Below are 26484 nucleotides of genomic sequence, written 5' to 3'. Positions count from 1 at the left end.
CCGGGCAGGGCAGGGGGAAGCACAGGATCCGCTGTGAGGCCCCCAGCAAGGGAACAGCTCCTCCTCCTGTTAGGGTCTTGGCCCCCAGTAGCTCCCTGAAGGCCCCCCCCGAGCAGCAGAACCAGCGCCCCCCACCCTCTAAGCACTAGGGAGTGGGAAATTCCCCCCCCAGAGCAGGGGAAGCCAGAGCCAGCTCCAGCAGGAGCACAACCCCCTTCCCCCCTCCCCCCATGGTCATCTCATTGGGCAGGGACAATGGGGACAGCGTGTTCCCACGGGGCTGGGGCCAGCCAGCCACAGGGGCTGAACCAGAGGCATTTGTATCCAACACAGAGGCAGCTTTTCTTAAAGCCTTTTATTCACAGACATGGTGCAGACACATGTAAAACAGACAGGATCACATTGGAGTGAGCGCTTAGCCAGAGCAGCGCATCCTTCTAGCCAGGGCCAGTACCCAGACCCACACCTGGTGCACAAGAAAGCTGAAGTGTTTGAAGCTGACACTTTGTGGACATGCTACAGCGACAGAAGGAACCCAGCCTTTAGTACTCCTCCCCTTCCTCCTCTCCCTCCCCTTCCACTGAGTCCACCCCCACCTCCTCGTAATCCTTCTCCAGGGCAGCCATATCCTCCCTGGCCTCCGAGAACTCCCCCTCCTCCATGCCCTCCCCCACGTACCAGTGCACGAAGGCACGCTTGGCATACATCAGGTCAAACTTGTGGTCCAGGCGAGCCCAGGCCTCAGCAATGGCTGTGGTGTTGCTCAGCATGCAGACAGCACGCTGCACCTTGGCCAGGTCTCCCCCAGGCACCACCGTGGGAGGCTGGTAGTTGATGCCCACCTTGAAACCTGTCGGGCACCAGTCCACGAACTGGATGCTGCGCTTGGTCTTGATGGTGGCGATGGCGGCGTTGACATCCTTGGGCACCACGTCCCCGCGGTACAGCAGGCAGCACGCCATGTACTTGCCGTGCCGCGGGTCGCACTTCACCATCTGGTTGGCTGGCTCGAAGCAGGCATTGGTGATCTCGGCCACTGAGAGCTGCTCATGGTAAGCCTTCTCGGCTGAGATGACGGGGGCATAGGTGGCCAGGGGGAAGTGGATGCGCGGGTACGGCACCAGGTTGGTCTGGAACTCGGTCAGGTCAACATTCAGGGCCCCATCGAAGCGCAGGGAGGCCGTGATGGAGGACACAATCTGGCTGATGAGACGGTTGAGGTTGGTGTAGGTGGGCCTCTCGATGTCCAGGTTCCTGCGGCAGATGTCATAGATGGCCTCGTTGTCCACCATGAAGGCGCAGTCGGAGTGCTCCAGTGTGGTGTGGGTGGTGAGGATGGAGTTGTAGGGCTCCACCACGGCTGTGGAGACCTGCGGGGCTGGGTAGATGGAGAACTCCAGCTTGGACTTCTTGCCATAGTCGACTGAGAGGCGCTCCATGAGCAGGGAGGTGAAGCCGGAGCCGGTGCCGCCTCCGAAGCTGTGGAAGACCAGGAAGCCCTGCAGCCCTGTGCACTGGTCAGCCTGGGGAAGAGAAAAAGAAGAGAAGACAAGACATCAATATCAGTTTTTGTGACTTTAAGCTGCTCCTGATTTGTCCAGGAAGGGAAGTGTTGAGCCCTATTAGCTGAGATGCCTCCAAGGCTTGAGATCAGGAACACAAGCAGGGGCTGCGTGCGCTGGCAGGGTCTGCCTGAGCAGAGGACCCTGGGGACACACAGGAGCCAGTCCCGTGTCCGGCACAACCTCCACACGCCTGCCTGGGGCTGTGCTTTACAGAGCGCATGGAGGCGCCTAGAGCCAGCATGCCCCAGAGGCACATGGGCAGGAGCCTTGCAGCAGCCAACATCAGCAGTGCCCTCTATGTACAGAGGGCAGGCACGAGCCTCCCCTGTGGGAGTTAAACCCTCAGCACCGACTGCTGGCGAGCCGTCAGTAAAGTAGGATCAGAGTCCGGGTCAAGGGGAAGACTCACATGACCCAACCCAGAATGAAAGTGAAGTTCCCCAAGGGCAGACGGCGGCTGTCGCATGTCCTGCCATGGCCACCCCGGGGCCAAGTCCAGGGCTGGCAGCAGTGACATCTGCAGCACCCAAGCGCAGAGGGCTCAGGACTGCACGAGCACCGGCACTACCAGGAGCCATCACCTGGCACTGGGAGAACCCACAAGGGGTTAAATGCACCCAGACCTCAAGGCACAGCCCAGCTCCTCGCTCTCCTCTGGGGGCTTCCCCCTTCCCCAAAAGGCTGCGGTGGTGCAGGCACCCCCGAGGCTTTGTACCCACCAGCTTGCGGATGCGGTCGAGCACCAGGTCGATGATCTCCTTGCCGATGGTGTAGTGCCCCCGCGCGTAGTTGTTGGCCGCATCCTCCTTGCCCGTGATCAGCTGCTCGGGGTGGAAGAGCTGCCGGTACGTCCCCGTGCGCACCTCGTCTGCGGGACAGCACCACGCACCCCGTTAGCACCGGGCACCCCCTCGGCACCCACCGCCCCCCACCCCGGCTCCCTTTGCTCACCGATCACCGTGGGCTCCAGGTCCACGAAGACGGCCCGGGGCACGTGCTTGCCGGCCCCCGTCTCGCTGAAGAAGGTGTTGAAGGAGTCGTCCCCCCCGCCGATGGTCTTGTCGCTGGGCATCTGCCCGTCGGGCTGGATGCCGTGCTCCAGGCAGTACAGCTCCCAGCACGCATTGCCGATCTGCACGCCCGCTTGGCCCACGTGGATGGAGATGCACTCGCGCTGCAGGGCAGAGCAGGGACAGAGCGGTCACCAGAGAGCCCCAGCAGCACAGGCAGGGGGCACAAATCCTGCCCGGGCTGGGAGCAGCAGTGCGTTGGTGCCACCCGGCGCGGGCTGGGGCAGGCGAGCGTCACCACGGGGCAACCATTTTGTGCCCGAGCTCCAAAGGGCATAGAAAGCTCATCGGCATCTCAGCCGGAGGGCTTAGCTGTGCGTGGCCAAGCCTCAAAACCAATAGGGTGGTGAGCTGGGGGGGGCGGACATGTGCTTGGGGACAGACGAGAGCCACCATTCCCTAGCCGAGCCCCGGCGCAGCACCCCAGGACCCCTCAAGTCCCTGTGCCAGCCCGGCATCGGGCTCCATCCTGCTTTTGAGCCGTGCGCCCTCACACCGGGCGGGCTGGGGAGGCCATTTCGCAGCCTCACAGCGCAGGAAGGGCGAGGCCGGGCGAGGAGGAAGAAGAGGAGGACGAGGAGGAGGAAGCAGGCTGCGCAGCAGCGCGGACGTGACTGCGGCGCTGCGGGTGGTGGGGACCACACGCCGAGCCACCGCATGGCCCAAAACCCCCGGGGAGGGCTGAAGCCACCAGCACCCAGCTGGGGAGGGGGGTCCAGCTGCCCCAATCCTCCCCCCTTGCCCCCCCCGCCCCGATCCAGCACATTCCCAGCCGCACCCAGTGCGGCACCACCTGCTCCAGCACATTCCTCCCGCCCCGGCAGGGCAGATGGCGCCCGCCCCGGGGGGGCTAAGCCCAGGTTTTAGGGTTTTAGTGGTGGGGAGACCACAGGAGGCCCCCCCCAGCAGCCTTGGGGCAGGATTAGCCCCATGGGGTCTCCTTTGGCTTGGACTTGGCTGGGGGGCAAGGAGCAAACTGGGACAAAAGGAGGAATGTGGGGAACCCTTGGCAGTGCGGGGGGGCTCAGCATGGGATTTGGGGGTTGTGGTGCTGCGGGGGGGGGGAGGCTGAGCCCCCACCCACCCAAAGATGGGTGCTGGGTGGGGGGGGCAGGAGCGCACCCGCGCCTTCCCGCGCGCGGGAAGGGTAACGGTCGGGGCTGGGCGCCAAAAACGAACCAGTGCCCCGCCCCCACCCGGTAATGGGGGGGGGGAATGGGGGGGGGCTGGCACCACGTGCTGCTCCCAAAGGGTCCTCCAGGCACAGGCAGCACCCCCAGCCCCTGCTCTGCCCCCCCCCCCGCACCCGTTTGAGACCCCAACCCCTCCTCTGCCTTCCCCGTCCCACTCAAGCCCCCCCAGTCCCTGCTTTGCCCCCCCCAGCTCTTCTTCTGCCCCCCCAGTGCCTACTCAAGCCCCCCTAGTCCCTGCTCTGCCCCCCCCACTTTCTGCGTTACCCCCCCTTTCCCACCCCCAACCCAAGGGCGGTTCCCCTTCCCCCCCTCCTTCTTTATCCCCCCCCGCTGCCCCCCCAGCCCCTGCTCTGCCCAGAGCCCCCCCCAGTCTGCAACCCCGCCAATCTGCAACCCCCCCAGCCCCTTCGGCGACCCCCTCAGCCCCCACCCTCCTCATCCTCATCCTCCCCCTGCTCCTGCCCCCCCCAGCCCCATACTGCCCCCCCCAGCCCCATGTCCCCCCCCCCCGTGGCGTTGCCCCCCCCCGTACCATGGCTGCAGGCTGTTACTCGTCCCGACCACCAAGAAGTCGACGCAAGTACCGGGCTGGGGCCCCCCCCCGGCCACCCTCTTATACAGCACCCGGGGGCGGGCCTCGCCCGCGCAACGCCCCCCCCATTGGTCAACTCGCCCGTCCATCCGAGCCAACCCCAGCGCTGATTGGCTGCGCCGCGTGGCGCGCTCCACCTTCCCCCCCCCCCGCTCCAAGGCGAGCGCTTTGCCACCCCCCCAGCCGTGGGGGTGCAGCCCCCGAGGGGGGCTTATGGGGGTAGTGGGGGCTCGAGGGGGGGGCTGCAGAGCCCCTGGAGGCCCCCCCCAAGCTCTGCCCTTGCCCGCTGTGTGCTGGGGGGGGGGGAGAACCATGGCCGTTGCCGCCCCCCCCCCCCGCCAGTCCCCGCCCGCCCCGGTGCGGTTTTGCTGCAGAGGAAAACTGCGACAGTGCTGGGGGGGGGCGCAGGGGGGGAGCCTGCGGCACGTGCTGCCTCGCCCCCCCCCCCCCCCAACAGCCCCAGAGCCTTTAATCGGCTTCCCCCGCCTGCCCCCCCCCGCCCTACAGGGGGCCCCCGGCCCCATCTGGACCTCCAGCCCCCCCCCCGCCGCCCCCCTGCGCCCCCTCCCCCGGCATGGGACCTGCCCTCTGCGCCTGCCCCCCCCCCATATCCCCAGCCAAAACCTGCCCCCCCCACCCAGCCCCCCCCAGCATGGAGACTGCCGGCCCCCCCACCCCGTAATCCCCGGCGCTATTTGTTCGCGCTAAACCGGAGCTCCGTGAGACGCTGCTCCACCGGACCCCCCCTCCGGTAGCCGCCCCCCCCCCCCATTACCGGGAGCCCCCCCCCCATCTCCGTGGCCCCCCCCCGGAGCACCGGAGGGGCCGCATTGCAGCGCTGACGTGGCGCTGCCGCATGGCCGCCGGCAAGCGGGGGTGGGAAATGGCGGATTTGGGGAGGGGGGGGGCACGGGGAGGGGGTCCAGGAGCTGGGGTGCCCCCCCCCCGGCACTGCGGCACGCCCTTCCCCCCCCCCGTCGAGTTTCGCATCGCGTTCAGCTTCCCCTTCGTTATTTCCCCCTGTAGGGAGCCAGGAGCATTGGGGGGGGGGGCCGGGGGGGTAACATGCTCACACAGGGCCGGGGGCTGCTGCTACATCGCGCCCCCCCCACCGCAGGTCCTCGCCCCAAGGGAGAGAATTTGGGGCGCGGGGGGGGGCACTGAGCCCCTCGGGGAGCAAAACAGCTCAGCCCTGGTGCCCCCCCCGTGCCCCCCCCAAGGCACCCACGGGTTTCTGCCAGCCTCGGGGGGCAGCAGGGAGCCCCCAGGAGTAGTGCCCCCCCCCAAAAAAAAAAAGGCTGCTGCTACCAGCCCTGGCCATGCTGCAGGGGCACATGGGGGGGGGGATGTGAACGGGGGGGGGCACACCGCAGCCCAGCAGCAGGCGGGGGGGGGGGGGGGGCACCCCGTCTATTTGCTTTGCAGCAGCCACTTGGATGCTGCGGGGGGGGGGATTTTTGCCCTCAAGGACTCTGCTGCTGCTCACATGGCCGGGGGGGGGGGGGGGTTCGACACCCCCCCCGGCAGCCCGGCTCTGCCAGGCTGCTCTCAAAGGGGGGGGGGGGGGGAAGAAAATCCGATGTAAAAAAACAAAGCACTCTGTGCCTGGAGCAGTTTAATGGAAGAAGTAAACAGAGCCCCCCCCCGGAAGCAAAAGGAGAAAATTCTTTGGTGCTCCCCCCCCCCAGGGGGCGATTTTCAGCCATGACTCTGGAAGCAGGGCTTGGGGGGGGGGGGGCACAGATATTTCTGCAAGGAGAGCCCCCCCTTCTCCTTCCTCACCTTGTATTGCTGCAGGACATGCAGTGGGAAACAGCTTTTTTTTGGGGGGGGTGGGGGGTCAGGGCCCTGGCACTGCCCCCTCCCCAGTTTCCCTCCCCCCCAGCTATGGGTTTGGGGTCCGTGGGTGCTGCACCGATGCTGCTCTGAGAGCACAGCACCACGGGGAGGGCGAGCTCTGCCCCCCCCCAGACCCAGCAAAAGGGGTCACAGCTGGGTGCTGACCCCACCGATGGGGAATATCCCCTGATAACCTACCCCATAAAGGCAGGGGGAGGAAGGGGACGATCAGGGCCATGGTGTTTGCCCCCCTCCGCCCCCCCCCCCAGGCCGGGCACGCTGAGCGCTGCCGGGAAGCGCTGAATGAGCGCCTTGTTCTGCTCCGCTCGCCCCCCCAGCTCCTGCCTTGCGCCGTGACCCAGCTTTATCTCCAGCCCCGAGCTTGGACACGTCTCCCCCCTTCCCCATCTCATGGTGGGGGGGCAGCTCGGGGGCACAGAGCTGCCTCCTGGGGCTGAGCCCCAAAAGGAGGGAGCTGGGGCTGCGGGGTGCTGGGCTCAGCCTGCCCCCAGGAGCACCCCCCAGGGGCAGGGGGCTCGGGGCAGCCCCCAGCACAGGGGGAAATGGCCCCGCGCAGAGCAGGGCACCGCGGCACGGAGGAAAGACACCAGACACAGACCCAAGGACAGGGAATGCTTTTTATTCAGACCCACGGGAGAGGACGGGTGGGTCCGTAACAGACTTTTCCATTTCACAGACCATTTAACAGCACAGCCAGCGGCTCACCCGCTGCTACAGACCCGCCTGGGGGGGGGGTCTTCCACTACATTTGTTCCCTGTACGAGCAGCACCGTTGTGAAGGTTTAATACTCCTCCCCTTCCTCCTCTCCCTCCCCTTCCACCGAGTCCACCCCCACCTCCTCGTAATCCTTCTCCAGGGCGGCCATGTCCTCCCTGGCCTCCGAGAACTCCCCCTCCTCCATGCCCTCCCCCACGTACCAGTGCACGAAGGCACGCTTGGCATACATCAGGTCGAACTTGTGGTCCAGGCGGGCCCAGGCCTCAGCAATGGCTGTGGTGTTGCTCAGCATGCAGACAGCACGCTGCACCTTGGCCAGGTCCCCCCCGGGCACCACCGTGGGAGGCTGGTAGTTGATGCCCACCTTGAAACCAGTCGGGCACCAGTCCACGAACTGGATGGTGCGCTTGGTCTTGATGGTGGCGATGGCGGCGTTGACGTCCTTGGGCACCACGTCCCCGCGGTACAGCAGGCAGCACGCCATGTACTTGCCGTGCCGCGGGTCGCACTTCACCATCTGGTTGGCCGGCTCGAAGCAGGCGTTGGTGATCTCAGCCACCGAGAGCTGCTCGTGGTAAGCCTTCTCGGCCGAGATGACGGGGGCGTAGGTGGCCAGGGGGAAGTGGATGCGCGGGTACGGCACCAGGTTGGTCTGGAACTCGGTCAGGTCAACGTTGAGGGCCCCATCGAAGCGCAGGGAGGCTGTGATAGAGGACACGATCTGGCCTATCAACCGGTTGAGGTTGGTGTAGGTGGGCCTCTCGATGTCCAGGTTCCTGCGGCAGATGTCGTAGATGGCCTCGTTGTCCACCATGAAGGCGCAGTCGGAGTGCTCCAGCGTGGTGTGGGTGGTGAGGATGGAGTTGTAGGGCTCCACCACGGCTGTGGAGACCTGGGGGGCTGGGTAGATGGAGAACTCCAGCTTGGACTTCTTGCCATAGTCGACCGAGAGGCGCTCCATGAGCAGGGAGGTGAAGCCGGAGCCGGTGCCGCCCCCGAAGCTGTGGAAGACCAGGAAGCCCTGCAGCCCCGTGCACTGGTCAGCCTGGAGGGAGAAACAGGGGTGGGGGGGCCATGATTAAGCTGGGCAGCAGCAGAGCTCGCTCCTTCCTCTGTGTCCTCTCCCGATGACATTTGGGGGATTTCCAGCAGCAGAGCAGGAATGGGGTGAGCCTGACTCCTGCTGTTGGAAACCCTCCGAGCGTGAATCCCCCAGGGAAGCCCCTCTGCCCCCAGAGCACTTTGGGGGGGGCACTCAGCCCATGGCTCTGCCGCCGCCCCCATGCAGCTCCTCAGGCTCCCAACGCCGCTGAGTGCAGCTGGATGCGGCCGCAGCCAGAGCCGAGGAGGAACAAAGAAGGAATTGCAGAGCTCAGCACCGCCGGGCGCCTGGGGACGCGGCGCTGTGGAGCAGCTCCAACGCCCCAGCTGCGCCGCGTCCGGCTGCCAGCCAATGGCAGCCGCTGCAGAGCAGGATTACCATTAATTAATATATTAAGTCTAAACCCAGCCTGGCTAGTCCTGCAGGAAGGGCGAGACCCAGAACCGGAGCCTCCGTCCTCATCTCACCACCCACCGGCGCCCCCCGTGCAGCCCCCCCCGGCCATACCAGCTTGCGGATGCGGTCGAGCACCAGGTCGATGATCTCCTTGCCGATGGTGTAGTGCCCCCGCGCGTAGTTGTTGGCCGCATCCTCCTTGCCCGTGATCAGCTGCTCGGGGTGGAAGAGCTGCCGGTACGTTCCCGTGCGCACCTCGTCTGGGAGACATCACCACGCACCCCGTTAGCACCGGGCACCCCCTCGGCACCCACCGCCCCCCACCCCGGCTCCCTTTGCTCACCGATCACCGTGGGCTCCAGGTCCACGAAGACGGCCCGGGGCACGTGCTTGCCGGCCCCCGTCTCGCTGAAGAAGGTGTTGAAGGAGTCGTCCCCCCCGCCGATGGTCTTGTCGCTGGGCATCTGCCCGTCGGGCTGGATGCCGTGCTCCAGGCAGTACAGCTCCCAGCACGCATTGCCGATCTGCACGCCCGCTTGGCCCACGTGGATGGAGATGCACTCGCGCTGCGGGGACATTCGTGGTGCTGCGTCACCCCCCGTGGCCTGGCTGAGGCCCCCCTCCTACACCCCACTCATGTCCCATTCCCCCCCTCCAGCTGCAGCCCCAGCCCATGCCCCCCCCGGGATGATGCCCCATAGAGGGGCTGGTGCTGAGCTGCCCAGGGCAGGATGGGGCCGGATCCTGCCCAGCCCCATCCTATTGTTCTGGGGGCTGCAGGGGGCTCAGCACCATGGCCACACCCGGTGCGGGGGGGGGGCTCAGCACTAGGGGGGCCCCATCCTAATCTGCCCACAGACCGAGCCTGTTGAGCCGCTGTGACAGTGCCTGTGGGGAGCCAGGGGGCTCAGCACCATCCTGCCCTGGGGGGCCGTGACCGCACCCAGCAGGAGATGGGAGCCCCCAGGGTCACATCCTGCCCTGCCCCCCCCCCATGGGGACGCAGCTACAGCCCGTGTGGGCTGAGGGCTCAGCACCAGGGACTCATCCTGCCCCTGGGGGTCCTCATTGAGCCAGGGCCACGCCCAGGGCAGGACCGGGGACCCCATCCTGCCCCCAGCGCCCAGCACCCAGGGGCCCGATCCTGCCCAATTTAAGAGGGGCCACACCCAGGGGGGGGCTCAGCCCCAGCCAGGGGGGCTCCTATTGAGACCCATCTGCCAGGAGCCACACCCAGGGGGGGGCTCAGCACCAGGAGCCCCCTTCTGCTCCCTTTAACGGGCCCCGGGGGTCCCATCCTGCCTCATTTAACCCCAGCCACGCCCAGTGCAGACTCAGCACCGGGGGGGGGGGCTCATCCTGTCCTATTTAACGGGATCCGGGGGGTTCCCATCCCACCCCGTTCACCAGGAGCCACACCCAGAGCGGGCTCAGCACCGGACAAAGGGCCCCGATCCTGCCCCGTTTAACGGGGACCGCGCCCCGAGCGGGCTCAGCACCGGCGGGGGGGGCCTCATCCTGCCGGGGGGGGGGCCTCATCACGGGCTTGGCAGCTCCGCCGGATTCGGTGGGGGGGGAGAACGGGAACAAAGGCGGCGGCTCGGGGGTCCCCGGCGGGGGCGCGCACGGCCCGGGCCGATCCCGATCCTGGCTCCGGTGTCCCCCCCACCTCGGTCCGGTGCCCCCCCCGCGCTCACCATGGCGGCTGCTCGGCTCCGGGGCTTTCTCACAGCACGACGCTGAGGCGGTCGATGTAAGAGGCGCGGCGGAGCCGGCGGCTGGGAGCGGGGCTTTATAGGGCCGGGACGGGACGGGGGGGACCGGGGAGGGGCGGGGGAACCGGGGGGGGGGGGGGGCCGGGGCCGGGGCGGGGCGGGGGGGGGGCGGTGGTGGCGGCCATTGGCGGCGCGGGGATGAGGTAATGCCCCCCCCCCCCCCCCGGAGCCGCAGACAAAGCCGGGCGGGGCGGGGGGGGCTCGGGGCGGGGGGGGGGCCGGGGGCTGCGGCGGGTGAAGGGACGGGGGGGGGTCAAGGGGGGGGCAGCACGGCTCGTCGCGACGCTGCCCCCCCCCTCTCCTGGTCCCGGTCTTGTCCCGCCATGCCCCGGCCCTGCCCCGGGGGGGGGCATTTTCCGCCGTGCCCTGGTCCCGGTCCCGTCCCCGGTGCCACCAGCCGGGTGTCCCCGGGCCCCGGTGCCCGGCTATGGGGGTGGCCCCAGCCCCGGCCACGGCTTTGTCCCCAGCCCTGGGGTGTCCCTGTCACCACACCCATCCGTGTCCCCGTCCCCAACCCTGGCTGTGTCCCCATCCCAAACCCCGGTTGCGTCCCTGTCCCCATCCCCAGTCACATCCCTGTCCCCAACCCTGGCCGTGTCCCTATCCCCAGCCCTGGGGTGTCCCTGTCCCCATCCCGTCCCTGTCCCTGTCACCATCCCATCCCTGTCCCCGTCCCCATTCCCGGCCGTGTCCCAGTGCCCCGGTTCCCAGCCACGTCCCGGCCCCCGGTGCCGCCGTGGCCCCGTGCCCATCCCCGCTCCCTCCCAGCCACCTCTTTGTGTGCCACCCCCGGGGGGGGCCCACCGAGGGGGGGGGTCCTGGGACCGTTCCCAGACTCTGCCCCGGGAATGGCCCCGGCACCAAGTGGCAGCTGCTCTGCGGCAGCTGGTGGGGGGGGGGCACAGCTGGGACATCGGCCCCGAGCCCCCCCGAGCCCCCCCCGCCGTGCCACTGCCCCCCCACCCAACCCCAGCGGTCCCTTCAATGGCCGGGGTGGGGTACGGGGGGGGGGGTGCCGGGGGTCGTCCCCCAGGGCTGCCCCCAGCTGCTGCAGGTGGAGCTGCCAGCATCGCCCCCCCCCCGCGCTGAGAAATCACATTTTTTCTCTGCATTTCCCACATTACGCGGATTTTTGGGCAGCTCCAGCTCCCTGTTCCCACGTCCCCGCCACCCTCCTGCCCCATGCTCTGCCCCCCCCCCCCCAGTGTTTTTGGGGTGCTGCTAAACCAGGGCAGGGAGTAGGGTGGGGCGGGGGCTCCCCCCCCCCCCGCCCCCCCCGGTAATATGGGGCTGCAGACAAAGAGGAGCCGCGATTTGGGCATCGCCCACGGGAACAAAGGCAGCCAGGCTGTGGCCCCCCCACCCCAAGATTGGGCTCCCCCCGGGCTGTGCATGGGTGTTTGATGCTCCATGGAGGGGTCCTGCCCCCCCTGTGCTATGGTGAGGAGGGGGCAACTCCATTCCTTTACCCCCCCCCCCCCCCCATGGTACGGGGGGGGTCACCAGCCCTGGTCCCAACACCCAGCCCTATGTGCACTGATTGAGGGGTAAGGGGGGGGCTGGCCCCGCTGCCTGCTGCCCCCTCATCTCCCAGCGCCCCCCCCCCCAGCTCTCAGCCCCCCCCCCCCAATTCCCAGCTGCCCCCCCCCGGCTCCCAGCCGCCCCCCCCCAGCCTGTGCTCTGTTGACTGTTGGTAGCAGCGCGGCAGCTCCTGGTGACGGTTGCTGGGCCCCCGCCGTGTTTGCAGCCCAGGAATGACCGAGCACAGAGGCCATGAGACCCCCCCCGGACCCCCCCTCCACATCTGGGTGTCCCCATGGGGACCCCATGAGCCAGCCCCCCCTCAGCACCCAGCCCCGCTCCCCCCCCCCAGTACAGCCCGGAGCTGAGAAGCCGGCGCTGGCTCGGGGCCAGCTGAGGTTTCAAGCTCTGTGTGCCCCCCCCCGTGCTGCCAGCCGCCACCCCCCGGCTCTGTCTGTCCCCCTGTCTGTCCCCTGAGCATCGATGTGACGGGTTCGCTCAGACGGACGGACGGGGCTGCTCCTGGCCTGGGTGCAGGATGGGGCCCTGGGGTGGTGGGGGCATGGCGGGGGTGGGAGCACCCAGCCTGCCCCCCCCTTCAAAGAGCTGGGTGTGGGGGGCCCCCCCGGAGCTGCTGGGGACCCCATCCCCATGGGGGGGGCACAGTGCGTCCCCACAACCAATGTGCTCCGTGCCCCCCCCCCAGCACTGCTGGCACTACAAAGCCCCCAAGGGAGCCACAACAGAAAGGACACTGGGGGGGTAGGGGGGGTGAAAGGGGCAGGGGGGGCAGAGCTCGGAGAGGGGGGGGCTCAGGAGATGGGGGGGGGGCTGCGGGGCTGCAGCGGGGGCTGCGTCTGCTGGGCGTGGGGAGGGGGCTGCAGCCGCGGCTCCGCATTGCGGCAAAGCCTGGGATAAAGGCGTGGGGAGGTGGCTGCGGGGGGGGGGGGAGCTGGGGGGGGGGCTGGGGGGGGCAGGGTGGTGATGCCGCAGCTGGCACATCCCCATGGGGGGGGGGGGTCCCATCTCAGGGGGCTCCGGTGGTGCTGGCTTCGAGGGGGGGGCATCATGGGGGGCACGGGGTGCTCGGGCCCCATGAGTGAGACAGAGCCAAAGATGGGGAGGGGGCACCGGGGGGGGGACAGGGGGCACCCAGTGCATGGGGGGGCCGGACACAACCTTGGGGGGGGGGGGGCGGCACAGGGAGATCCTGGGGGGGGGGGCGTGGGGGCTGGGCAGGGTCTTGCTGCTCTCAGGACCCTCCCTGGGGCGGGGGGGGCATCCTGAAACTCCTCTGCATGGGGGGGGGCACGAGGGGGTGACCCCTGCAAACCCCAGCCCGGGAGGGGGGGGGCAAACGGGGGGGGGCTGCCGCATCCCCGGCCCCTGGGAACTTGACCCCGAAGCCAGGGCCAGACGCCGGGGTGCTGCGGGGCAGGGCGGGGGGGGGTGGAAACGTCGCTCCCCCCCCCCCGGCCCTGCCCCCCCCGGAGGGGGCTGGCAGCGGAACAAAGGCGGCGGCCGGGAGGCGGCGCGGGGGGGCCGCGAGGGGCTTCCCACGGGGGCGGGGGGGGGGCCGGGAGCCCCCGGCCCATCCCCGGGCCGCGGGGTCGCTGCGGTGGGGGCCGGGGCTGGGGGGGGGCGTCCCGGAGCCCCCCCCCCCCGCCCGGTACCGGGGTCCCCCCCCGGCCCCTCCCCCTCGGGTCCCTCCTGCCCAGGCCCCTCCCACCAAGCCCCGCCCCCCTCCAGTCAAGCCCCGCCCCTCCAGTCAAGCCCCGCCCCAGGCAAGCCCCGCCCCAAATTCCACTCGATGACGTCACCGCCCAAGCACCCCCCCCGACTTTCCAACCGGCAGCGGGGCGGGGACGGGAGGGGCGGGACTGGCTATGCTCCGCCCACCGAGGCCACGCCCACTCCATATAAGGAGGGATTTCCCGCCGCCGTGTCTCGAGTGCAGCGGGGCTGTCCCGGGGCTCCCCTCTCACGGGGGGCGAGGAGTCACGCGTGGGGGCAGCCCCCGCGTTCCGCCCCTGCTCTGCCCGGGCGAGCCGGTCACGGGAGGAGCCCGGGACACCCGTGGGCAGCCGGCGTGGGTGCGGCTGCCCCGAGCCCTTTGAAGCTCGGTTCCCACGCCGGGAAGCGGCGCCGGGGCTGGCTCCGGAGCTGGCTCCGGAGCTGCCGTGCCGCCGGCTCTGCCCCGGTGCTCCGGGCACACGAAGGCTGCACCCGCCTCAACCGCCCGCCCGAGTACAACCACCACACAGACACAAATTCTTAGCAAGAAGATTTATTCTTTCTCCAGTTCTTCCGTCCTCTTCTGCCGCAGGAACTCACTGCAGTACCACTGTCTGGCACGGGATCACGGAGCTCCAGAGTTGGCGCCTGGCTGTTGGATGAGCCTTCTGCTGCAGTTGCAGTGGAGGGGAGAACTCCTCTCCTCATGTCCTGCAGCTCCCTCAGCAGCCTGATGCACTGCTCCTTGTCTCCAAAGATATAAACGTCGTTTCCCAGAGCCAGAGGAAACTTTACTTCGGGGCACTCGTTCGGACCCTCCATGGGTTGGCAGCCGTGTTGAGGTGAACGTCTTTTCAGTTTGGCTGATTCTTGCCCCAGGGGCTGCGGGATGGAGGACACGTGCCCTGCTCCCGATTCTTTGCTCCCATCTTCAGAACTTTCGTCCGAGAAAAGGCAGTACCCAGGAATGTCGAGTGTGACATCTGATGCCGAAGAACTTGCGTAGACTCCCGCGATTGTGGTTGTCTTTTCCGAAGCATCAGAGACCGAAGCATCTTCATGGTTCGAGAGGTCCCAGGACTGCTCTGGGTATGCCTGTGCTGTGGGAGATGTCGTTGCCTGGGGCAGTTCTGAGATGATCCGGCTGGAATTTTTTCCTTTCTCCAGCTCAAGTTCTTGTAAGAGCAGCTCACATTGCTGCCTTTGCCGCTGACACTGCTGCTCGGATTGTGTCAGCTGCGCTCGTAACGCTTGCAGCTCCTCCTCTCTCTTCAGCAGCATGAGCTTTGTTTCTTCTAGCTCCGTCTCCCGTTGTTGCATTATTTTTGCCAGTTCGCTCATGTTCTGAAATTCACAACCGAGACCCTTCAGTACCACTTGGAGACGTTTGGCTACTCCAAGGGCAGCATTTCGCTGCTCTGACACTTGCAGGACTTCCTGCTTCAGAGCAGCATTTTCAGCCTCAATCTCCATTATCCTCTCATTCTGCCTGTGGAGCTGAGAGTTTTCCTGGTCGCGTCTGGCTTTTTCATTCAAAGTGCATCTGGCACAGATGCTGAGCTCCTCGCTCCTGTTCTTCAGCCGAGAGCGTTCCAGGTCCAGTTTCTTCTGCAGCTGAAGTTTCTTCATAGCCTCATTTTCAATCAGCTGCTGGTCGACCTGCTCCGTCTTTGCAGCAGCCTTTCCAGATCTTGAGGGAAGCTCTTTCAGCTGCCTGACTGTTTCCCTCAGCTTCTTGGTCTGGAGGCCCAGCACGCTGACGTCCTCGGCGAGCCTCCGTGCCTTCTCCCTGGCTTCCACCAGGGAGGCCTTGTCCTTCAGAAGGCAGGCCTCGTCCTGAAGGAGCCCGCATTGCCTCCCCAGCTCCTGCAGGGTATTGAGCAGCTTGGCTTTCTGCTCCAGAAGCTGGCCGTGTCCGCTGCCGGGGGGGCAGGGCTCTTGCTGCCCTGAGACCTGAACCCCCACGTGGCGCCGGGCCGCGGCCTTGTCCCCGTTGTGGGAGGCAGGCGCCCCGCACTCGGCCTTCTTCACGACCTCTTTGTAGAAGAGCCTTCTCTGCAGGTTCAGCTTCTTCTTGAGGGCCAGGATCTGGGCGGCGTCGTCCCGCTGCCGCTGGAGCAGCTCCTGCTCCCGGCGCCGCTCGGCCTCCTTCTCCTGCAGCAGCTGCCGGAGCTCCGCCGCCCGCTGCCTCCGGCTCTGCTCCTCGAGCTGCTGCAGCTCCCGCGCCCGCTCCTGCTCCCATTTGGAGCGGAGCTGCTGGGCCAGGAGCTGCCGCTCCTGCTCTGCCCTCTTCTTCATCTCACGGGCTTCGGTGTTGAAGCGCCGTTGCAGCTCCTGGGAGCGGAGACGCTCGGCCTGCAGCTGGGCCCGCAGCGCCTCCAGCTCCTGCACAGGGCCCCGACGGGATGAGGGCTGACCACGAGCCACGGGCCCCTGGCCATCACCACCGCGGGTCATGGTTTCAATAACCACTAAGAATAACCGGCAACAATAAACAGAAATAACCGGAACTCGGTGAACGGTCACCAAACGCTGCCAGCAATAGCCACCAGCAATCGCACGGCCTGGGCCTGAGAGGGACAGCAGGCTCTGAGCCCTCAGCAAACACCAGCACCGCACAGCAGCAGAGGCAATCTCTACTGCTGGCCCTGTAGGTGCGAGCGGGGCCTTATATACTGTGTCTGGCTGTGACGTCATAAGGGAGGGATGACGTCACAAAGGAAGGGTGCCGCCACATGACCTTATATGGCGTGTCTGGGCCCCAACGCCCCCCCTGACGTCATAAAGGAGTGATGACGTCATATGACCTTAGATGGCGTGTCTGGGCCCCAACGCCCCCGGCAACAGCCTCGGCACCAGGGGCGCGGAGGAGGGAGGCGAGGGGCTGGGAACCCGTGCAGGCATCAGGCAGCCGGCAGCGTTGGCCGGTTCGGAGCTGCTCTTTTACTGAGCGCATCCACAGGGACCTGACGGCCTCCATCTTGCCCATTTATTCCGAAATAAAGGTCTGTTCCAGTGCACATCCTTTCACCTTACTCTGCTTAGCAGGACAAAAGCAGCCGGCCACGTTTGTAGGATTTTGTCCCCTTTCTCCAAAGCCCCCTCTCCTGTGTTGCCCGAGGGCTAATGGTTTTAAACCAAAAAAGCGTAACCAAGTCTTAGCTCGAGCTACACTGGGGGTGCTTGGAGGGCTTGTGTGCACAGTAAAAGCTGCGTTTCAAACACCCCAGCTGGGCCCTGCTCATGTCCCGCAGCCTGAAGAAGGAGATGCCAGCACAGACGCGCTTTGAACCAGGACGTTTATTGGGGTAAATCCAGGAACGAGGGGCAGTGGCCTCCCACCGCGTGCTAACTGGGGGGTGGGAAGGGCCCCTCCACAGCCCCGTTCTGCGCAGGGGAGCACGGCCAGGTACACACAGACAGGGACTGCTACTTGCAGGCAGAGGGAGAGATTCCCAGGGGACCACGACGCCGGGGGGGGATGCAGATGCTCAGGGAGGTGCTCCAGGGTGCTCTCACTTTTGCAGCCGCTTGATGCGGGCTTCTATGTCAGCAAAGTTGTCCTCTACAATGGCCAGGTTTTCCTTCATCGTCTTCTGGACCTGCGGGGGGGGCAGTGGGGAAGGGAGTGAGCGGGGGGACAGGATGGGGACCCCTCCCACCCCAGCACATGCTGCTGAGACTCGCCTCTGCCAGCAGCACGGTGTTGTCCTTGAGAGCACCGGCTATCTCCTGCTGCGTGGTGTCCAGGTGCACAAGGACCTGCCCGAACTGTGTGGCTGGGAAGGAGGCGAAAACTCAGCACCGGAGGGCCCCCAGGATCCCCCTTGTCACACCACACCACTGTCCCCAGCATCCCCCTTCCTTGCCCCTCACCTTGCTCGTGCAGCTCCCTGAGGGTCAGCAGTCGCTGCACTACATCGGGCAGGCTGCTGGCCACAGGGTCCCAGCGCTGCATCATCTCATAGACCTGGTGGATCTGGGGCAAGGGGCGGAAAGCAAGAAAGGAGGGCGTAAGCACAGTCTGCAGGGGGATTCCACATAAGCCCCCCGTGCTGCGGTTGCTTTGGGGGGTCTGTCCTGCTGCTCTTACCTTGCTCTGGGTGTCAGCGTCTTGCACAACGGCCTTGTGCTTGGCGATTTCATTCACCTTGGCCAGGACGCTCTGCGGAGGGGGGAGGCAGATGTGAGACACCAAATCCAGCAGCGTCCACCCAAACTTCATAGCCTTTGCTGGTGCCCTCCCTCGGCTCTCCCATGGCTCTGTGCCGCTTATCCCCAGCCTCCCTTTGTCCCCTCTCACCTGCAGCCGAGCCTCCACTTGGTCCAGCACAGCCACGTCCAGGATGTTGACTTTGGCTTGGAGGATCTGCACGGTCTCCTGGGGAAGGAGAACAGGGTGGCTGGGGGGTGCCTGGGCACGAGGGAAAGGCTGAAAGCTGCACCAGGGCAAGTTCGGGTGGGGGACTGGGACAGAAAATCTTCACTGACAGGGTGGTGGAGCAGCAGAGCAGGCTCCCCAAGCAGGGGGCCATGGCCTCGAGCCTGCTGATACTTGAGAAGCATTTGGACAACGCTCTTAGATTTATGGCTTAATTCTTAGCGTGGAGCCCGGAGTTTGAGCCTAGGGTCTTCACGGGTCACTTTAACTCAGGCTGGTTTAGGATTCTAGGACTCACCACGAGGCTGGTCCCCTTCAGCCCGACCAACAGCGGGTTCTGCGGGGAGGAAAATCCCATCAGCGGGGCCTGGAGGATGGGGGGCAGGGGGGGGGCAGGGCTGGAGCTCCCGGCCCCGTACCTGGCTGTCAGGCTCGTACCGCACCATCGCCTCCAGCTGTGCCAGCCGCTTCTCCAGCTCCGCAATCTGGAAACGCGGGAAAGGAGGGCTGAGAGGGCAGGACAGCCCGTTTTGGGGTCAAACGCCGTGATCCCACACGCTCACCTTGGCAGCCTGGGAGAACTGGTCCTGCTCCGGCCTCCAGTACAGCTCAAAGGTGAGCATGTCCCCGGCGGGGGCTGGCGCCTTGGCGGGGCTCTTCCCTGCCGCTGCCTTCTTGCACTTCGCCACCTCCAGCTGCTGCAACAGGCGCCTGGGAGAGAGCCAAAGTTGGGCACGCTGCCCTGGTGCCGCCTCGCGGGGTCGCTGGCATCCTCCCCCTGCTGCCCCCCAGCTTCCCAAACCGCGGCCACGAGGCCTCAGGACCGCACTCACTTGGCCAGCGCGCCTTCGGGGTCTGCGAAGTCGATGGCTGCGGCAGGGCCCAGCAGCTTCTCCAGGTGGCTGGAGACCAGCTGCTGCTTCAGGCCCTCCACCTGCCTGGCCAAGGCCATGGGCGTCAGCTCATGCTGATGATCATGACGGGATGATGTCTCCAACATATCACAGGTGTTGTTGTTCTCCCTGTGATCTATGGAGTAAGAATTCGTGTCAAGAAGATGGCTGATGTTAAGAAAGAAGGGGGAGATGTGGGAGTGTGGCCATGGGGGTCGCCGAGCCCCATGGTTGGTGCTACCGTCAGACTCTGAACGATGAGGCCATCAGCAATGGGAAGAGTTTAGAGGGAAGCGAGAAGGGTGCTTGAGGAGACGCCATGCCCTCTGGGGTTGGTGTTCCCCAGCCGTTAAGGCGTGGAAGTTTCTGGAGGTTTGCTGTTGCTGGGCACAGTTGTGTGACCAACAGAAAGCTGTTTGAAGAGAACTGTTGTCGGGCAAGGGGTTTAGGAGTGGAGCCTGTTCTCGAGATGCAAAGGCAACACGATATAGCGAAGTTAATGACATAACTTGAATAAATTAATTAATAAATTAATTAATAAAGAAGTAGAAAAAAGGAAAGAATAGGGACAGGCTAGCAGAACAGGGACCAGGACGGGAACAGGCACATTGATCGCCTCATGAAGATCGGTTTGGCCAAACTCAGCAAACTGCCCAAAGAAGCTCGTACAGAAAGTCTCTGGAAAGAGGCACCGGAGCTGGGAAGAAGCTCAGGCTGGGAGAAGCAGACCCAGCACGCAACCGCCCCTCGCTGGTCAGCAGCTGTGCGTTTTGGGGAATCATACGTGTTGGGAATTGGCATACAGGACGTGGACATGTGCCCGTGGAACAATTGTTCGATTTGAGCTTGCCTTAAGCAACCAGAAGCAGGCCTTAGAAAATCTCAGGGCCTGCTGTAGCTGAGCAAACCAAGCTGCCAGAGTAACTGTGAGCAGCTCCCACGGCAATACTTCCCACATCGCCCAATTAAGGAACTCAGAAAAATATTGTTCCCAGCAGCTGGCCTCAAGGACTAGGTCTACGTGACCGCTAATCACAAGGGGGGTTGTTTTCTTGCAGGTGGGGTTGTTTTCTTGTAGTTGTTTGTCTGAGTGCTTTTGACCAATAATCTTGTGTGAAACACTGTCCGCCCCTGTCGAGTTCACTATAAAAGTTAGGCTATTTGGGCAATAAAATGGAGGAGCATGATCTGACTCTGCTGGTGTCTGTCGTGCTTTCGGCCGTGATTCGCAAAACATACGCATTTTGGGGAATCATTCGTCCTTAGGAACAAAGCATGTCCTGCTAACCTTGCGCCTTAATCTCCTCATTAACAATCAGACAGTTAATGATCCTGCACTATGGGTCTAAATGGAGGTCAAGGTGTGGGACTCTGCAACTAAAAGCGACAAGGTTGCAGTGGGATTGCTCGGCACCTGGCGAGCAGTCTCTGAGGCCTTACAGAGCCGTGTGGGGCCACAGGCAGAAACGTGTGCTTGGCCAGGCAGTGAGGGAGCTGCGGGCTCCTTTATCGATCCTTCTGCTACGCCATGGGCCCCTGTGCTGCTACAGCCATCGCAGGCCTTTGCTGCTACACCCCTGGGGACCTGGACGTGCCTTTTGACCCAGGCCCTATGGCCTTGAAAAGGAGATGGATCCGTTTTTCTTCGATCCCCGAAGAAGGGGCTACGTAAGGCCCGAAGGCCGAGTTGCTTGACGACGTAAAGCGAGACGTTGTTCCCAGGACTAGCCCTGGAATTCTCCGGTGTTTGTAATCAAGAAAAGGGATGGAAAATGGAGACTGTGATATGATCTGAGAGAAATTAATGAAGCCGTGGAAGGTATGGGAGCACTTCAACCAGGATTCCCAACTCCAGCTGTGCTCCCCCAGTCATGGACATTACTTTTCTGATTGTACGTGGGTATAGGCGCACTCGGGTTTAGTGTGTAAAAGCAAAGTTCTGTATATTTAGAAGGTTCGATGTTGGGGTGTGTGTGGTGGCAGAGCATTGACTCCCCTCACACCCAGCGCTGTTTATTTGCCTTTTCTGAATATTACTAAATTCAGGTTGAGTTGAGACTTGATTTATAACACCCCTGTCCCCCCCGTCCCTCCCCCAAGCCCAATGTCCCTCCCCATACTCACCCCAGCCCCAACCCCCCCCACCCCAAACACCCCCCTGTCCCTAGCCCTATGTCCCCCCCAACAACTCCATATCCTCCCTCAAAAAAACCCTGTCCCCCCCAGCCCCATGTGCCCCTTGTCCCCCCCCCAAACACGCCTCTGTCTCACACCAAGCCCCCTGTCCCACCCCAGCCCAATGTACCCCACCCCAAATACACCCCGTCCCAACAGCCTGCCCCATGCCCCACTCACCATGCCGGGCAGATCGGCGTTATCTCAACCCCTGAGCCCTTCTCTCAACCCAACCCAACCCCTGAGCCCTTCTCTCAACCCTTGAGCCCTTCATGTCGTATTTGGGGAGGGAGAGAGCGGCTAATGTGGAACTCGACCGCCCGCCCGAGTGCAACCACCACACAGACACAAATTCTTATCAAGATGATTTATTCCTTCTCCGGTTCTTCCGTCCCCTTCCGCTGCTGGAACTTACTGCAGTACCACTGTCTGGCACGGGATCACGGAGCTCCAGAGTTGGCGCCTGGCTGTTGGATGAGCCTTCTGCTGCAGTTGCAGTGGAGGGGAGAACTCCTCTCCTCATGTCCTGCAGCTCCCTCAGCAGCCTGATGCACTGCTCCTTGTCTCCAAAGATATAAACGTCGTTTCCCAGAGCCAGAGGAAACTTTACTTCGGGGCACTCGTTCGGATCCTCCATGGGTTGGCAGCCGTGTCGAGGTGAACGTCTTTTCCCTTTTGGTGATTCTTGCCCCAGGGACTGCGGGATGGAGGACACGTGCCCTGCTCCCGATTCTTCGCTCCCATCTACAGAGCTGTCGTCCGAGGAAAGACAGCACCCAGGAATGTCGAGTGTGACATCTGACGTCGAGGAACTTGCGTAGACTCCGATTGTGGTTGTCTTTTCCGAAGCATCAGAGCCGTCTTCATGGTTCGTGAGGTTCCAGGCCTGTGCTGTGGGAGATGTTGTCGCCTGGGGCAGTTCTGAGACGATAGGGTTGGAATTTTTTCCTTTCTCCAGCTCGAGTTCTTGCGAGAGCAGCTCACATTGCTGCCTTTGCCGCTGACACTGCTGCTCGGATTGTGTCAGCTGCGCTTGTAACGCTTGCAGCTCTTCCTCATGTGCCCTTTGTTGCTCTGCCCAAGCCTTCTGCCAGTGCTTAACCTCCTCCTCTTTCTTCAGCAGCATGAGCTTTGTTTCCTCTAGCTCCGTCTCCCGTTGTTGCATTATTTTTGCCAGTTCACTCATGTTCTGAAATTCACAACTGAGGTACTGCAGTACTTTTATGAGATGTTTAGCATTTCGCTGCTCTGACACTTGCAGGACTTCCTGCTTCAGAGCAGCGTTTTCAGCCTCAATCTCCATTATCCTCTCATTCTTCCTGTGGAGCTGAGAGTTTTCCTGGTCGCGTCTGGCTTTTTCATTCAAAGTGCATCTGGCACAGATGCTGAGCTCCTCGCTCCTGTTCTTCAGCTGAGAGCGTTCCAGGTCCAGTTTCTTCTGCAGCTGAAGCTTCTCCATCGCCTCATTTTCAATCAGCTGCTGGTCGACCTGCTCCGTCTTTGCAGCAGCCTTTCCAAATCTTGAGGCAAGCTCTTTCAGCTCGCTGACTCTTTCCCTCAGCTTCTTGGTCTGGAGGCCCAGCACGCTGACGTCCTCGGCGAGCCTCCGTGCCTTCTCCCTGGCTTCCACCAGGGAGGCCTTGTCCTTCAGAAGGCAGGCCTCGTCCTGAAGGAGCCCGCATTGCCTCCCCAGCTCCTGCAGGGTATTGAGCAGCTTGGCTTTCTGCTCCAGAAGCTGGCCGTGTCCGCTGCCGGGGGGGCAGGGCTCTTGCTGCCCTGAGACCTGAACCCCCACGTGGCGCCGGGCCGCGGCCTTGTCCCCGTTGTGGGAGGCAGGCGCCCCGCACTCGGCCTTCTTCACGAGCTCTTTGTAGAAGAGCCTTCTCTGCAGGTTCAGCTTCTTCTTGAGGGCCAGGATCTGGGCGGCGTCGTCCCTGCTGCCGCTGGAGCAGCTCCTGCTCCCGGCGCCGCTCGGCCTCCTTCTCCTGCAGCAGCTGCCGGAGCTCCGCCGCCCGCTGCCTCCGGCTCTGCTCCTCGAGCTGCTGCAGCTCCCGCGCCCGCTCCTGCTCCCATTTGGAGCGCAGCTGCTGGGCCAGGAGCTGCCGCTCCTGCTCTGCCCTCTTCTTCATCTCACGGGCTTCGGTGTTGAAGCGCCGTTGCAGCTCCTGGGAGCGGAGACGCTCGGCCTGCAGCTGGGCCCGCAGCGCCTCCAGCTCCTGCACAGGGCCCCGACGGGATGAGGGCTGACCACGAGCCACGGGCCCCTGGCCATCACCACCGCGGGTCATGGTTTCAATAACCACTAAGAATAACCGGCAACAATAAACAGAAATAACCGGAACTCGGTGAACGGTCACCAAACGCTGCCAGCAATAGCCACCAGCAATCGCACGGCCTGGGCCTGAGAGGGACAGCAGGCTCTGAGCCCTCAGCAAACACCAGCACCGCACAGCAGCAGAGGCAATCTCTACTGCTGGCCCTGTAGGTGCGAGCGGGGCCTTATATACTGTGTCTGGCTGTGACGTCATAAGGGAGGGATGACGTCACAAAGGAAGGGTGCCGCCACATGACCTTATATGGCGTGTCTGGGCCCCAACGCCCCCCCTGACGTCATAAAGGAGTGATGACGTCATATGACCTTAGATGGCGTGTCTGGGCCCCAACGCCCCCGGCAACAGCCTCGGCACCAGGGGCGCGGAGGAGGGAGGCGAGGGGCTGGGAACCCGTGCAGGCATCAGGCAGCCGGCAGCGTTGGCCGGTTCGGAGCTGCTCTTTTACTGAGCGCATCCACAGGGACCTGACGGCCTCCATCTTGCCCATTTATTCCGAAATAAAGGTCTGTTCCAGTGCACATCCTTTCACCTTACTCTGCTTAGCAGGACAAAAGCAGCCGGCCACCTTTGTAGGATTTTGTCCCCTTTCTCCAAAGGCCCCTCTCCCGTGTTGCCCGAGGGCTAATGGTTTTAAACCAAAAAAGCGTAACCAAGTCTTAGCTGGAGCTACACTGGGGGTGCTTGGAGGGCTTGTGTGCACAGTAAAAGCTGCGTTTCAAACACCCCAGCTGGGCCCTGCTCATGTCCCGCAGCCTGAAGAAGGAGATGCCAGCACAGACGCGCTTTGAACCAGGACGTTTATTGGGGTGAATCCAGGAACGAGGGGCAGTGGCCTCCCACCGCGTGCTAACTGGGGGGTGGGAAGGGCCCCTCCACAGCCCCGTTCTGCGCAGGGGAGCACGGCCAGGTACACACAGACAGGGACTGCTACTTGCAGGCAGAGGGAGAGATTCCCAGGGGACCACGACGCCGGGGGGGGATGCAGATGCTCAGGGAGGTGCTCCAGGGTGCTCTCACTTTTGCAGCCGCTTGATGCGGGCTTCTATGTCAGCAAAGTTGTCCTCTACAATGGCCAGGTTTTCCTTCATCGTCTTCTGGACCTGCGGGGGGGGCAGTGGGGAAGGGAGTGAGCGGGGGGACAGGATGGGGACCCCTCCCACCCCAGCACATGCTGCTGAGACTCGCCTCTGCCAGCAGCACGGTGTTGTCCTTGAGAGCACCGGCTATCTCCTGCTGCGTGGTGTCCAGGTGCACAAGGACCTGCCCGAACTGTGTGGCTGGGAAGGAGGCGAAAACTCAGCACCGGAGGGCCCCCAGGATCCCCCTTGTCACACCACACCACTGTCCCCAGCATCCCCCTTCCTTGCCCCTCACCTTGCTCGTGCAGCTCCCTGAGGGTCAGCAGTCGCTGCACTACATCGGGCAGGCTGCTGGCCACGGGGTCCCAGCGCTGCATCATCTCATAGACCTGGTGGATCTGGGGCAAGGGGCGGAAAGCCAGAAAGGAGGGCGTAAGCACAGTCTGCAGGGGGATTCCACATAAGCCCCCCGTGCTGCGGTTGCTTTGGGGGGCCTGTCCTGCTGCTCTTACCTTGCTCTGGGTGTCAGCGTCTTGCACAACGGCCTTGTGCTTGGCGATTTCATTCACCTTGGCCAGGACGCTCTGCGGAGGGGGGAGGCAGATGTGAGACACCAAATCCAGCAGCGTCCACCCAAACTTCATAGCCTTTGCTGGTGCCCTCCCTCGGCTCTCCCATGGCTCTGTGCCGCTTATCCCCAGCCTCCCTTTGTCCCCTCTCACCTGCAGCCGAGCCTCCACTTGGTCCAGCACAGCCACGTCCAGGATGTTGACTTTGGCTTGGAGGATCTGCACGGTCTCCTGGGGAAGGAGAACAGGATGGCTGGGGGGTGCCTGGGCACGAGGGAAAGGCTGAAAGCTGCACCAGGGCAAGTTCGGGTGGGGGACTGGGACAGAAAATCTTCACTGAGAGAGTGGTGGAGCAGCAGAGCAGGCTCCCCAAGCAGGGGGCCATGGCCTCGAGCCTGCTGATACTTGAGAAGCATTTGGACAACGCTCTTAGATTTATGGCTTAATTCTTAGCGTGGAGCCAGGAGTTTGAGCCTAGGGTCTTCACGGGTCACTTTAACTCAGGCTGGTTTAGGATTCTAGGACTCACCACGAGGCTGGTCCCCTTCAGCCCGACCAACAGCGGGTTCTGCGGGGAGGAAAATCCCATCAGCGGGGCCTGGAGGATGGGGGGCAGGGGGGGGGGCAGGGCTGGAGCTCCCGGCCCCGTACCTGGCTGTCAGGCTCGTACCGCACCATCGCCTCCAGCTGTGCCAGCCGCTTCTCCAGCTCCGCAATCTGGAAACGCGGGAAAGGAGGGCTGAGAGGGCAGGACAGCCCGTTTTGGGGTCAAACGCCGTGATCCCACACGCTCACCTTGGCAGCCTGGGAGAACTGGTCCTGCTCCGGCCTCCAGTACAGCTCAAAGGTGAGCATGTCCCCGGCGGGGGCTGGCGCCTTGGCGGGGCTCTTCCCTGCCGCTGCCTTCTTGCACTTCGCCACCTCCAGCTGCTGCAACAGGCGCCTGGGAGAGAGCCAAAGTTGGGCACGCTGCCCTGGTGCCGCCTCGCGGGGTCGCTGGCATCCTCCCCCTGCTGCCCCCCAGCTTCCCAAACCGCGGCCACGAGGCCTCAGGACCGCACTCACTTGGCCAGCGCGCCTTCGGGGTCTGCGAAGTCGATGGCTGCGGCAGGGCCCAGCAGCTTCTCCAGGTGGCTGGAGACCAGCTGCTGCTTCAGGCCCTCCACCTGCCTGGCCAAGGCCATGGGCGTCAGCTCATGCTGATGATCATGACGGGATGATGTCTCCAACATATCACAGGTGGTGTTGTTCTCCCTGTGATCTATGGAGTAAGAATTCGTGTCAAGAAGATGGCTGATGTTAAGAAAGAAGGGGGAGATGTGGGAGTGTGGCCATGGGGGTCGCCGAGCCCCATGGTTGGTGCTAACGTCAGACTCTGAACGATGAGGCCATCAGCAATGGGAAGAGTTTAGAGGGAAGCGAGAAGGGTGCTTGAGGAGACGCCATGCCCTCTGGGGTTGGTGTTCCCCAGCCGTTAAGGCGTGGAAGTTTCTGGAGGTTTGCTGTTGCTGGGCACAGTTGTGTGACC

At 64.1% G+C, this 26484-nt stretch overlaps 2 protein-coding genes across 3 annotated transcripts; both read right to left on the bottom strand.

Annotated features, from left to right (window-relative positions):
• Positions 1–340: 340 nt before the first annotated feature.
• Positions 341–10246, bottom strand: LOC116499992 (tubulin alpha-1B chain). Of its 2 annotated transcripts, none has more exons than XM_032204874.1 (4): positions 10194–10246; positions 2517–2739; positions 2285–2433; positions 341–1523 (listed from the first exon to the last, which is right to left on the bottom strand). In XM_032204874.1, exons 1-4 carry the CDS (start codon positions 10194–10196, stop codon positions 543–545), a joined length of 1356 nt encoding a protein of 451 aa, XP_032060765.1. In that variant the 5' UTR covers positions 10197–10246; the 3' UTR covers positions 341–542. The 2 variants fall into 2 exon arrangements, with proteins under 2 accessions (XP_032060765.1, XP_032060764.1); XM_032204873.1 differs by lacking the exon at positions 10194–10246 and adding an exon at positions 4361–4436.
• On the bottom strand, positions 6884–10252 carry LOC116499993 (tubulin alpha-1A chain). The gene is made up of 4 exons (XM_032204876.1): positions 10194–10252; positions 8840–9062; positions 8608–8756; positions 6884–8043 (listed from the first exon to the last, which is right to left on the bottom strand). Exons 1-4 carry the CDS (start codon positions 10194–10196, stop codon positions 7063–7065), a joined length of 1356 nt encoding a protein of 451 aa, XP_032060767.1. The 5' UTR covers positions 10197–10252; the 3' UTR covers positions 6884–7062.
• Between the last annotated feature and the right edge of the window lie 16232 nt (positions 10253–26484).

The sequence above is a fragment of the Aythya fuligula genome, chromosome 29, assembly GCF_009819795.1.
Source record: "Aythya fuligula isolate bAytFul2 chromosome 29, bAytFul2.pri, whole genome shotgun sequence".
Lineage (NCBI taxonomy): Eukaryota > Metazoa > Chordata > Aves > Anseriformes > Anatidae > Aythya > Aythya fuligula.
This window is presented reverse-complemented; position numbering and strand designations above follow the sequence as displayed.

Excerpts from the sequence above, each read along its gene's own strand:
- LOC116499993 (XM_032204876.1), bottom strand. Across the intron at positions 8,757-8,839 it reads CCTGGAGCCCACGGTGATCG|ACGAGGTGCGCACGGGAACG; the intron begins GTGAGCAAAGGG and ends GATGTCTCCCAG. Across the intron at positions 8,044-8,607 it reads TCGACCGCATCCGCAAGCTG|GCTGACCAGTGCACGGGGCT; the intron begins GTATGGCCGGGG and ends TTCTCCCTCCAG.
- LOC116499992 (XM_032204874.1), bottom strand. Across the intron at positions 2,434-2,516 it reads CCTGGAGCCCACGGTGATCG|ACGAGGTGCGCACGGGGACG; the intron begins GTGAGCAAAGGG and ends GCTGTCCCGCAG. Across the intron at positions 1,524-2,284 it reads TCGACCGCATCCGCAAGCTG|GCTGACCAGTGCACAGGGCT; the intron begins GTGGGTACAAAG and ends TCTCTTCCCCAG.